The following is a 13,448-nucleotide window of genomic DNA, read 5'->3' on the forward strand; positions in this document are numbered from 1 at the left end:
TTTCAAAGAATTAAATTTAGCATCTCGGGAATTTAACATATATTAATTTCAAATGTATTTGTTTAGAATAAAGTTTTTATGTTGTGGGACTAATGCAGTAGGGTCTTAAATATCATAAAAATGATACCACATACCATTTTTTCCTTTTAACAGAAAGTATTCCTTTAAGCCTCTTATTCCCAAGTGCACAGAATTTAATCTGGTGCTTCTGCAAGAAGGTTATTTTTATATAATTGTTCTGATCGCTCAGTAAAATATCAGGTAACAAAATGAGAATGTAGCATTGTACTAAGTTAAATTCACTTAAAAATTAACATATTTACAAAGGGTTAAATACCCAGTACAAAGTCTTGTTTTATTATAGAAACGCCTTATCCAGAAGGTGGATACATTTTGCTGTTCATAAAAGTTGATTGTAATTTATGGAGAGCTTCGTGCCCCCTCCCCCTCCAGTTTTGAGGGAGAATAAACTGAATGACAGTTTGCATTGTGGACAGAAGGAAGCAGGACAGGGTAAACTCCTGAAGATTCAACCATACCGAATATGAAACATCACAAACTAAGGCTCCAATCCTTTAGTCTCAAATCCACTGAGATGCCTCACAATGTGTCTCATCTTTAACACCACTCTGTAGACTTTCCAGTTCTTTTGGGCCTAAGGCCCCAACCCAGCAAAGGACTTAAGCACATGCTTAACTTGAGTAGTCCCATTGAAACCAATTTGATCAGGCGGGTGCTTAAAGTGCTTTACTGAACTGAGGCCTATAGTGCCCTTCCTGAAGAGAGATGCTTAAGCATGTGCCTAATGTTAAGCACATTTTAAAGTTCCATTGTAGTTAATGGGATTTAAGCATGTATTTTAAAGCTAAGCCCATGCTCAAGAGGGGAGGACTTAAATATGTGCTGTCGTGTTTTCAGGCCTATGTAGGGATTGGGTGGGCAAATCCCAGAAGATAAATCCTGCAGTTGCAGGGAAGCAGTCATTTGTGGATCTCATTACCCTACTCTTTATCCTCATCTTTTTCTTTTGGTTATGAGACAGATGTGTTATGATTCCAAATTCCAGCATGGTGCACCTTTCTTTGACTCACTTGGGGTTGGTTGGTTTGGTTTCTGTTCTGTATGGGTAAAACAAACTATAAAGTTTTATAGAATTTATAGCTATAAAGTACTTTAAGTAGTATAGTGCAGTATGTAGAAGTTGTCTGATCTGAACTTTCTGTATTGTATGTTTTATCATCTTATTTCATCGGTCTTTGGTGGAGGGTAGCAATAGACAGTGTTTCTGCTCCCATCTTAGGAAAAATGTGTTTATTACTGTTTCTGTTTTCCAGGGATATGAAATTAGAAGGAGGACGTTGTGTGCCTACTGGAGGAGTGTGTTTAAAAGAGATAATTGGTCTTGAAGGTGTGGAACTAGGGGCTGATGGGAAGGTAAGAATGTTAGTTTATTAGATCTAATTTTATGATGAAAATATAAAATAACCAAAGCCAAGCGCAAATTACATGTTGCATTGTAATCTACATAATGTAAGAGAATAGGTTACAATGCAGTACATACTGATTTATTATAAAATGAATTTAAAAAAGTGTGCAAGCTGTCAGTGCAAACCAACTAGTTTTTTCCTGAAGAAATCATCCTCTGATCATAATTAGACTACAAATGATTAGTAAATCCAATAGCACTGCTCTGTCCACAACAGATCACATCACAGTGTATTGACTGGTGTTAGAAAATCATGTGTTAGGTGGTATTACAAATAAGCAGCATTACAGCTTCCCTTTTTATTTTAGTGAATCTTATACATGAAATATAGCAGTAACATTACTTTTGTGCTATGTGAATGCCTCAGAAAATCCACAAATATTTGCTAGAATAAAAATATTAATTCTGAAACTTTGGGGAAACAGTTTTTAAGCATAGAGAATATATGACTCAAATGCAAGTATTTGTGCTGAAAACCTAGTTCAACTAGTTATACTCATCCAAGGAGTAATAGAAACAATACCTTGCTATTTATTATTATTTGTATTGTAGTAGGGACTAAAGGCCCCAGCCTCATTGTGCTAGGTATTGTACAGATACATAGCAAAGAGATGGTCCCTGCCCCAGAGATCTTACAATCTGTGACCTATCTGCCCAATCAAAACTAAACACTGCTCGCATTTTGAATTTGATGTACACACAATGAACTGCTTATAAACAATCGCAGACTAAAAATTATTTGTTGAAATTATTCCATGATTAATTTTGTATAACAAATACATTTGTAGAGCCCTGCAAATCCGCGGAGATCCGCTTTATATCTGTGGATATCTGTATCCGCGGACCGTTTTTGTGGATCGAATGCAGATACAAATTTTAGGGCTCTATACATTTAAGAAAAGAATACCTGTTTCCTGTTAAATGGATAAGTAGATAAAAAAGGAAATTAATCAAATAAACTATTCACTGCAAATCCTTCATTCATCTTTATTCCATGTTGATAGGCAACAGATTACCTGCAGCATACCAGTGTCTAATATCTCCCTCACTATCTAAGATGTTAGGACTAAAAAGTAGCTTCAGAAGCATTTAATCCTGAAACAACTGATAGATAATGTTTTCACCTCTTAGCTCATAGTTCACTCTGGTCCCAGTTGTGCTTGAGAACCGGTATATAGGAATGCTGTTTCAGTAAAGAAATTGTGGGAAACTGCTACAGCTTTCCTAGGAGGAAAAAATGCAGGTGAGGCCTTATCCAAAGTCTACTGAAGTCAATGCGAATCTTTCAGCTGACTTCAATGGATTTAGAATTAGGCCCTTCATTAGGATTTGGTAAATATAACATACTGTATCTACTTTTTTACAAAGGGCATAACATGTATGCAAAAGCTTTTCAGCATGGATGAACTGATCACACTGAAAGGAAAACAAGTGGCTGGTATTAATCTGTGATTAACTCAAAATCTGAAACACAACAAATTGAATTTGATGGTAAATGCTAGCCACACTGCATGGCGTCCCCAATTTCAAACCCAGTCACATCAATTGGATCCTATTAAGGCTGAGTTGTGTGATTAACTGTGTGCCTATTCTGGCTCTTTCTGTCTAGACTGTTTCTTACACACAGTTTCTATTTCCAACCAATGCCTTGGGAACACGGAGAAACACAATTGACTCCACCTCCTCCTTCTCCCAATTTCGCAATGCAAGCCATCGTAGCCTTTCCTTGGCAAGAGCTAACAGCACGCAGGGGAGCATTGACACAGGTAACTTCATAGGAGTTATTTATTTTAATATCCCTTCTCATACTTGCTATAGGAAGTTCTTCAACACTGTTGTTTGCTGGGGGGAATTTTTTTTTTTAAACAAAGCAAAGTTCAGTCTCCAACCAAAGTAACGGGTGATGTAGATTGTGGAAAAACCTTTTTCTAGTTGCCCATACTTTGCTTAGCCAAATTGGTTTAAAGTTCATAGAATCTCAAATAAACAATATTACTGTGGAATGTAGCCCATTACCATCTTCCCACCCACCACACTCACTCACTGTTGGTATCAAAGTCATAGATGTAAAATCTTACCTGTGGCTTTCTGCATTATGAATAATGAAGGTTTTATTTCAATATCAGAATAAACAAGGCTTTTTCTCCCACTCCCCCAGAAGTAGTAGCTAAAGCACTATACGTTTAGGATATCTTTACATTTTACCTGAAGCAACTCAAAAGGTCCGTATAAATAGGAGAAAAATCAAGGCAGATGCTTTATCATATTCACTTGCTGATTTAAAAAAATTGAAACTTTCCCCCATGTCCTTGATCTGATTTTACCACAGGTACCTCTCATCTAAGTGTGGAGGGGTATGTATACTGTAATGTAAAGATGGCAACATATAGATGGCAAACTTATGACTCATGACTACACTATGTAAATTCACAAAGAGTCGTGAATTCAGAGCTTGGAGAATTACAGATTATATTCATAAATGGTAGGTTCCGCATCTTTCTGCAAATTATATTGTCATTGAAGCTTGGGGACTTTACATGCACAACAGCTTTAATGTATCCCACTTCTGTGGAAGGGACACTTCTATATATTTAAAAGGAATGGCAAGCAAGAGAGTTTATGATTTTCAAAGGCCTAAGAGAAGCAGGCACCAAGCTACTATTCAATTTCAACAGGATTTTGTTGCCGGTATCTCCCTTAGGTTCCTTCAGAAGTCCCAGACAGAGGTAATGTTGTCCATTGACTGAAAACTTGCTTGCTGCATATGTTAAGTCTAAGACATTTCTTGATGCAGTTAATTGTTCAATCACTTTTTTTATATGTTCTTTATAGGCAGTGACCTGGGAGACTATACTGACTATGACCCAAATCTTTTAGATGATCCTCAGTGGCCATGTGGCAAGCATAAGCGGGTTTTAATATTTCCTTCATATATGGTGAGTAACACTTGATAATAAAGTAGTTAGTAGGTACATTTTGATCCTAGTGCTTAGGACTTTGAAATCTCCTGCTTAAAATCATCACACACCATTTATACCGCCTAACAGCAGCATTTTGGAATCCCTTGTTCTACATGACAAGGGACACGTAAAAGTAGGTCAGTGTGGGTGTTATAAAAGTAAAAGCTTTTATTACTGCTTAATTTCATGGACATTTTAGATGTAAGTCTTGTCGGTTAATAATGCATTTATTCTGTTCTGTCTTTCAGTGGGTTACTTTTATTTCCTCTCCTTGGCACTTATTTCTCGTGTAAATGTGATATCTGTTACTTTTAGTTTTGTATGAAGCTGCACCAAACAGCGCTGTGTTTTTTGATTCCTGTCATCACTAGGACAGAATTCTGGTTTCCAGCAGGTTCTTTATATTCTTTGAAGGTGTTATACAGGCTGCTGTCTGTTTTGGCAAGGGTTGCTCTTTGTAGTCTCAAAGTAAGAAGGAAAGTCCCATCACTCGCATAAGACATATAATTTTCCATGATGTCCAAAGCTGTAACAATCAGGCTCACAATTCTGCCCATCTCAATATTTTATGTGAGAAGAGAATTGGCTCTGCAGTTGTTTTTAATTGCATCAAGTTTACATTATCCTTCCTAGAATTTGGTGCACATCTTTTGATTGAGGGGGCAGTCTTACAACATGCATTACATAACAGTGTGTGCACACACGCACAGAGCATCCAAAGAAGGAGAGACAATAGGAAAAAAATTAACTCACCCCTCCACCCCCCGCCAAAAAAGGCAAGTTTACATTTATAACTATGTATATCTCAGAAAAATTGGTCCATAACAGAAAGCTATTAGGTCAAGTATTGACTTAGCTCAAAACAGATCTTCTTGATACTAGTTCAACAGCAGCTAAGCATGTGCTGCATAAAGTTTCTTTTTTCCTCTGTCAGTCTTTATTTAATAAACAAGATACAAGTGTTCTCTTTCCACCAATTATTTCTTCAAATTAACATGTTGTGTGCTCCAGTCAGAAGCGAAGTCTGCTCCTCACTGCCAGAAGTTTTCTCGCTATTGCATAGAATGCTTTGATTTAATTCCACTGCTCCCTTTGTGATGACAGATCTGTCCCTCGAAGGGACAAAAGGTAGAATCTCCTCTGCTTTACTTTCTGATAATTTCACTCTAGGAGCTTGAGAGGTATTTTGGCTTGCACCTCATGGCTAGTGAAATTGAGCGGGGAAAATACTGGATCTGTTTTGAGATTGTTAATGTTCCCTGTCCTCCTGCAGGAAAACCAGCTTATCTCAACCGAAAGATCATTAAACCATTGCTCAAGAAATCTTCCATTGAGACTGATTTGGCAGTCATTGCTTTGTTTCTAACCTTCCCCACATGGATAAGGATATTGGAAAGTCTGCAGAGAGGCAGCATTTGTTTCACCTAGAATCCTTTGATATCTTTTTCCTTGATCTCTCCTTTTCAATCTGGCTTTGGCACGGGTATGGCAGAGAGACTGCTGTAGTCTCTTTTATGGATGATTTCCGTCTAGCAATGGACAGAGGTCACATGTTGATGCTGCATCTTTCAGGCTTGTTATCCATCTTCAGTTGTGCTGGCCACAAGATTTTGCTGCCCACCTGTGGCTCTTTGTTGGGATAGATGGCATTGGTTGGAGGTTTTCAGTCTTCTAGAAGGATCACAGAATTTAAGGCCAGAGGGATCATTAGATCATCTAGTCTGACCTCGTGTATATTGCAGGCCATAGAATTTCATTCCATTACCCTTGCACTGATCCCAATTAACTTGTGTTTGACTAAAGCAGACAGGGGCGTGCATGGGGAAAAAAATTGGCCACATTTGGAGGGGCTCGCTCTCCCCCGGCAGCCGGAGGAGTTCTGTGCCCCCACTGATTGTGGGGGCTGTATCCCTGCTTGTCCCCTCTTGTGCATGCTCTTGAAAGCAGATCTTCCAGAAAAGCATCCAGTTTTGATTTGAAGACCTCAAGAGCTGGAGAATCCATGACTTCCCTTGGTCGTTTGTTCCAATGATTAATTATCCTCGTTAAAGACTTATACTTTGCTTCTAATTGAATTTGTCTGGCTTTAACTTCCAGCCATTGCTCCTTGTTTGCGAGATTAAAGAGGCATTTAGTACCTGGTATTTTCTACTTATGAAAGTACCAAGGTAAGTATCCACCATAATTAAGTCACCTGTCGGTCTTATAAGAACATAAGAAAGGCCGTACCGGGTCAGACCAAAGGTCCAGCTAGCCCAGTATCTGTCTACCGACAGTGGCCAATGCCAGGTGCCCCAGAGGGAGTGAATCTAACAGGCAATGATCAAGTGATCTCTCTCCTGCCATCCATCTCCATCCTCTGACGAACAGTCTTCTTTTTGATAAACTAAACAGCAAAGGTTGATGCAGGACAGTTCATCTTCAGAGTTCTGCAAGTATTCTGCTATTTGCTGCTTTACATTTCTGAAGCCACAGTGTGAAACGGGGAGACAGTCTGGCTGTAATACAGCATGCAGCTTGATATACAGCTCTCAGTCTCTTCAAGAATGAGCAGTGTGTTATCTCCTAGTGCCTAGCAGAGTTATAGACTGTGGCTAAAGCTCATTCTAGACAAGAAAGAGGTGATGCCAAGTGACGCATGCAGAATTATTTTGGAGGGATTCACCTAATTCATGTCCAGGAGGCTCACAATTTGGAGATGCTCTTGAATTCTCTGCTAATTCGGTACCCAAAAGTGCCTTTATACACAAATCTGTAAATGGTGATGATTGCACCTGTTCACCTAATGATGGCCTTGCCACAATTATGAATACCAAATCAATAAACAGGATTACTGCAGGGACTGTTTATGTGATGCTAGCACTGAAGACTGTTTAGAAGTTACAGTAGCACAGACTTCAGCTGCTTGCTTGGCAGTGTGAGCTGAAGAAGGCATATCACACCAATTCTGTGATGACTGCATTGACTCTCTGCAGCCAAGCCTAATTTGGGACATTCGTTCTGATAGGTAAAGCCTTACAAATTTGAGACCTGGATACCTAAGGGACTGACATGGCCTCTCAGTACACCACCAGAGCCACTGGAGCACTCAGGCGGAATTCCTACCTTTAAAGGTCAGGCAGCAGGACATTTTCAGGGAAAAGTTGACACCACTTCTCCTGGCATTTCTCTGTCATCTTCTCTTCCCCACCACTCAAAGGTCTATGTGAGAGACAAGGCTGGTGGTGAAAAGGTGCCCAGGCCTAGTGGTGTAGTGTTAAAAAAGAAAAGAAGTAGGTAATTTAACCTAAATTAAATTCCATATTCCCAAATGAGAAGTGGGTAAACTTAGTTTACTCAGGTTTACCCTCAACTACACTACTTGCTATACCCCCTCTGTCTTCTCCTAGCAGCAAATCAAAAGATTGCTGGAAAAAGAATAGAAACAGGCTGACTACATATCACCTTGATAGCAAGGAGAAGGTGATCAGCTCCTCAGGGGCGCGCGCGCACACACACACTTCCCTGCTCTTCTTTCACACCTTCCATCCGCTCCTTATCTCTGTCCTCTCTTCCTCCCTTTACCCTCCCACCCCCAAGACTATCCAAGATTCTTTTCCAGGGGGACACAGGATCATTCTCTCCTTCCCCATGCACCTTAGGTAGCTGCTGTTTTCTGCAAGCAGCCTGTGCTGCCCTAGCTCCTGCTGGCTCTACCCCCTGTTCCTGATTAAAGGACTTGGGGGTTCCTACCTTCATCGGACAGTGGGAGGGTTCCAAACATCTAAAAGGAACACTAGAATAATGTGAGGAGGAACACTATTGACCATTACGCACATTGACTCTGGAGGGTTATTTTTGATTAAAGTGATGACAGTGGGTATAAACTGCTCTTAAGATCGGAAATGGGGTTTAGAGCTATTAAACTAGAGTCTTCCAGAGTGTTGCAAACTGATGGATGCTGGCATTTTCTAGGTAGAATGCCAGGTAAAATATTTTCTGCTATCCTGTTATATGGCCAATAGTATTGGAATCCACACTGATATTCAGATTATGCCATCCTGTAAACCCAGACTTAAATATCTATAGGACTGAGGTCATGAGTGCTTCTGTAACTTTACTCACATGAGCAGCCCCACATAAGTCAATGGCACTACTCACATGGGTAAAGTTATACATTCCAAAACCATTCCCAAAACTCTTGTGTTTTGTTATGCTAGTCTATAATGTCTTAATAGTATAGTTCCACTCTAGAACAAAGCAAGGAGAATTTGACTGGTAAGTGTCTTTGAAGGGCATTTTGCTTGCAATCGGAAGGTGCTGTTCTAATAGATGACAATTTCAACTTCTTCATAATTTTGTTCTGGATTTACAGAACACTGGCTCCACCCTAGAGAGTGAGTGAGTGGCTTCTGAAGATGCCGATGTGATTCCAAAAATACTGATTTCTCTTAGAACAGCGTAAAACTGTTGTAACTCCATCAACTTCAGTGGAGTTATTCCTAATTTATATCACCATGAGTGGGCACAGAATCAGGGTCTGTTAGTTTGGTTGCATAATTGTTTCCAGTTAATTTTCTTCCTCCAAAATGTTTTGTCTACAAATCACCATATGCTGCTGTAAAAGCAAATTGCAGCTGGAGCTCTGAGAGATAAACATGCAGTTTTCTGAACCTGCATAGCCATTTTAATATTAGCAGACCACTGCAAAGTGACCACAGCAGTTGCGGACCTACTATGTACTGATTCCAATCCGTTTGCAGTCCTGAATGGAATGCAGCTTTAATTATTGCTTTTCACAAGTGCAGAAGTGGGAGGAGCTGAGGGTGACCCTGGTGTCAGCGATGGACATTTTGTTCAGTATGGGTTCAGCTCGGGTTTATAATTAAAGTTTTATTAGTTGGCAGGCGTTTATCATTAGAGTTTAGCAGCTGCAGGCTTGTAGAATTTCCCCCTTTATGGACGTGAAGATCAATTAATAGAGGGAGCGAGAGAGGGAAGGTGATGAGATGATCTGAACAAAGGGGAATTTTACACAAATTGGGCCAGATCCTGAGCGGGTGTAAGTCTCAGTGGCTTCACTAACTTCAAAATATAATTATAGGCTTGTACATTGTTCTTGTAATTCTAGTTTTCTGATTTAAATCATATGGGCCATAGCCCTTACTGGAGTAAAACACTGAAGTCAAGGGGAATTTTGCCCTAGTAAAAGACTGGGATTTGGCTCAAGATATGAGAGACTCCTGACCCCTGTTTTGTTTTTACACTGAAATATGTGGGTTTGGGCTTGATCTTGTTTGGCATGGAGTGTCCTCAACTCCTGTTTAGTCTGATTCTGATCGCACTTACATTGGCTTTATAGTAGTGTCGCTCTTGGTTTCAGTTGAGCTACCCTTGATTTATAGAATTAGGCTCATTGACTGGAGGCCCTCAGTGCTTTGCAGGATGGGACCTGGGGGAGAAGCTCAACCTTAAGGAGAAAGATGCAATTATAAGGCAAATTTGTAAAGTGATGCTCAAACTTCGCCTTGTAGGAGAAGATTTTCAAAGGCACAGATGGTAAGTGCTTAATTCCTGTTGATTTTCAAAGACTGAAAATCATCCCTGTAAAGTCTCTTACTTTGAAAGGGAGTCATGTAGCTAACTCCCCAGCCTCCATGCTGAAAATGTGTCTTTTCAAATTACTAAGGCACCACAAAGTAAATTTTGTACTTACATATAAATGAAATATTCTGTTTTAGGGAGGAGGTAGAATAAATCATGCTAAAATAAGTGGTAACATCCTTCTTTGACCTATCAAAAAATAGTATTTCTTGCAGAGTCTGAAAAATTCTTTAAGCGCACCAAAATAATAGCTACAGTAGCATCAGAAAAAATGCCAGCTCCTCTGCTAGAGACCCATCAACACAGCACTCCAGGTTTGTGTACATTCACTGGCCCCTCTGATTGTTCCTGTCTCTCTCCTAACTACTTCCATTCTTCTGAACAGGGACAGTACTGAAACTAAGAATGTAACCAAAACACATTATGCACAGGCAGAGAAAAAGAAACACTCTACACCAGGGTTCTCAATCTTTTTCTTTCTGGGGTCCCCCTACCATGCTATAAAAACTCCATGGTCCACCTGTGCCACAACAACTCTTTTTCGGCATATGCAGTAGATGAAAAGCCAGGGCTGGCATTAGGGGGTAGCAAGCAGGACAACTGCCTGGGGCCCCACACAACAGGGGGCCTGCAAAGCTAATTTGCTTGAGCTTCGGCTTCAACCTAAGGTGGTGGGGGTCAGGCTTCAGTCCCAGACCCCAATGAGTCTAACACCAGCCCTGCTCTCTGGTTTATTTTGGCAGGCCCCCTGAAACCTGCTTGCGCCCCCCAAGTGGGCCCTAGACCCTTGGTTGAGAACCACTGCTCTACAACACATGCAGTTTTTTTTTCTGGTGCAACATAAACCACGAGAGAGATGTTTGAGTGGTTCATGTATGTTGCCAAAACCTGCAGTTAAAAAAATCTAGTTTGATAGTATCTAGAGCTTGAATGGACTCTTCTATAATATTTGGGCCTTCGTTTTTCCACTCAGACCAATGAAGTGAGCTTTAAAATTGCTTTCAGGAATTTACATCATTTTCATTGCACTGGTTTGATTTTTTTTTTGTATCAATTTCTAATGCTAATATGTCACTTTACATGAGCTTGAATTGATTTGCAAATTAGATACCATTAACTCTGGCTTGAATAGAGACTGGGAATGGTTGAGTCATTACACTGCTTGAATCTATTTCCTTATGATAACTATCCTTACACCTCTTGTCAACTGTCTGTAACTGACCATCTTGATTATCACTACAAGTTTTTTTCCTGCTGAGAACAGGTCATCTTAATTAATTAGCCTCTTAGAGCTGGTATGGCATCGTGTGTGTGTGTGTGTGTGTGTGTGTGTGTGTGTGTGTGTATATACACACACACATATATACATACACACACACACACTTCTTATATGTTCCATTCAGGGCTGGCTCCAGACCCCAGCGCGCCAAGCGCGTGCTTGGGGCGGCATTTTGCCAGCAGGGCGGCAGCTGGCTCCGGCGGACCTTCTGCAGTCATGCCTGCGGGAGTTCCACCGGAGCCGCGGGACCAGTGGACCTCCCGCAGGCATGACTGCGGAGGGTTCACTGGTCCCGCGGCTCGGGTGGACCTCCCGCAGGCATGACTGCAGATGCTCCACCGGAGCCGCGGGACCGGCGGAACCTCCGCAGGCATGTCTGCAAGAGGTTCCCCGGAGCCGCGGGACTGGCGACCGCCAGAGCGCGCCCCACGGCGCGCCACCCTGCTTGGGGCAGTGGGATTCCTAGAGCCGCCCCTGGTTCCATTATATGCATCCGATGAAGTGGGCTGTAGCCCACAAAAGCTTATGCTCAAATAAATTTGTTAGTCTCTAAGGTGCCACAAGTACTCCTGTTCTTTTTGTTGTAAGACCGAGGCTCTGAAAACTGAGGGAGAAGAAATCTGCCTGTGATATTCTTTATGGTGAGAGGTTAGAAGAGGGAAACAATTTAAATACCTAGGGTCAGTGGTTGCTGATGATGGTGTCCTCATGAGTGATGCCTGGTGTTGTAGTACAGCTGCTTGGTACAAATGGTGGGAGCTGACCCCAGTTTCTGTGACAAAAAGATGCCAATAAAGATAAAAAGTTGAGTGTATAAAACTGTAATTCAACCCATCTTAATGTACAGAACAGAGACTTGACCAGTCACAAGGAAGGAAATTAGTATGCTCTCCACCAGGGAAATGAAGATGTTGAGGTGGTCAGATGGTTGGACACTCCATGGGAGAAAATGAAATGAGGGACCTAATACAGGAAGACAAGTTAAGGGAGCCTAGGTTATGTTGGTATGGACACATCCAGCAGAGCCCCAAGAGTTATGATGCTAGGGTGGCTCGTGAAATGATTGTGGACAGAAGACAACCAAATGGGAAGACCAAAAGCTTGGTATATGGAATCAATATCAGTGGACCTTGGAAAGACCAATCAGCACAAATGCATAGCCTACTATCATGAGTTTTGGAAGAAGGCTATAAAAGTCGCTGATCCCGAATAGGGAAGTAGCAAGAAAGAAGAGGATGCTTTGATATTAGATAACAACACAATCCACATAGTGCAGCAGTGTGTTTTGCTTAGAAGAATTATCTATCCTGTTGTGGGGGAATGTGCTGGAACATCAGTATTGATCAGAATCCTAGCCCAGGCAGAGCCTGGATCAGAGTTAAGGTGAAACTTCAGGCATTCAAGATTGGCTGTGTTTCTAAAAAGTTCTCTGAGAAATGTGTCTAGCCTCCTCTCACCACATATATTTGAAACTGCAGAAAATTCAACTTCTTCCTTTTTGAATCCTTTCTTTCCTCTTTCCTTTTACTCATTGCTACCATTCCCCACTGTGTGCTCCACAACCTGTTTCTCATTCCGCTGTATGGCCTCTATTACTATTGCGTGTCAGGGTTTTGCCTCTAAAACTATTGACTATCTAAGCCAGTGGCTCTCAAACTTATTTGATCACACTCCCCTTCTGCATATTTGTAGCCGTTTATGCCTCCACACAAGTACATATACTGCTGTCCAGCCAGAGTGGAGAGCAGCGGCTGCTGGCCGGGGGCCCAGCTCTGAAGGCAGCACCACGTCAGCAGCAGCGCAGAAGTAACTCTTTTCACAGCAGACTTAGCGCCACCATTACTTCTGCGCTGCTGCTGCCACCCTAGGGCTGACAGCTGGAGCCCCACCGGCACATCCATGTGAGGGATTTGGATTGGGAGGAAGGAGAGTCTGAGCCCAGGTGCGGGACTGAGCAGTGGGGAAGGAGAGCCCGAGCTGGCTCCCAGTGAGGGATTGAGTGGGGGAGAAAAGCCCAGGCAGGGGGCTCTGGCTGTCCCCTTTATCCTCTCCCCACACCTTCCAGATGTGCATGGCCCTTCTGCACAATCCCCTGCCACCCGGGGCTGACAGTCAGAGCAAAAGAAAAGAAAGAAAGAAC

At 41.6% G+C, this 13,448-nt stretch overlaps 2 protein-coding genes across 8 annotated transcripts in view; one reads left to right on the forward strand and one right to left on the reverse strand.

Moving 5' to 3' along the window:
- CABLES1 (Cdk5 and Abl enzyme substrate 1) overlaps positions 1–13,448 on the forward strand; it is a 114,990-nt gene that overhangs the window by 90,030 nt on the left and 11,512 nt on the right. Inside the window, 3 exon segments of the mRNA XM_039521275.1 lie at positions 1,335–1,434; positions 3,096–3,252; positions 4,319–4,422. Of these exon segments, the coding sequence (XP_039377209.1) occupies positions 1,335–1,434; positions 3,096–3,252; positions 4,319–4,422 (361 nt within the window).
- Positions 1–13,448, reverse strand: part of TMEM241 (transmembrane protein 241) — a 137,404-nt gene that overhangs the window by 9,304 nt on the left and 114,652 nt on the right. The window contains exons 16-17 of one of the 7 annotated variants that reach the window (XR_005593138.1): positions 11,984–12,080; positions 7,552–7,647 (exon numbers count right to left, since the gene is read on the reverse strand). The exons of 3 other annotated variants lie outside the window; for them this stretch is intronic. The gene's annotated coding sequence lies outside the window, so the exon portion shown is untranslated. Of the gene's footprint in view, positions 1–7,551; positions 7,689–11,983; positions 12,081–13,448 lie in introns of all 7 variants that reach the window. 3 more of the 7 variants (XR_005593137.1, XR_005593139.1, XR_005593136.1) reach the window with 3 other exon arrangements.

This window comes from Mauremys reevesii, linkage group 2 (assembly GCF_016161935.1).
Source record: "Mauremys reevesii isolate NIE-2019 linkage group 2, ASM1616193v1, whole genome shotgun sequence".
Classification (NCBI taxonomy): Eukaryota; Metazoa; Chordata; order Testudines; family Geoemydidae; genus Mauremys; species Mauremys reevesii.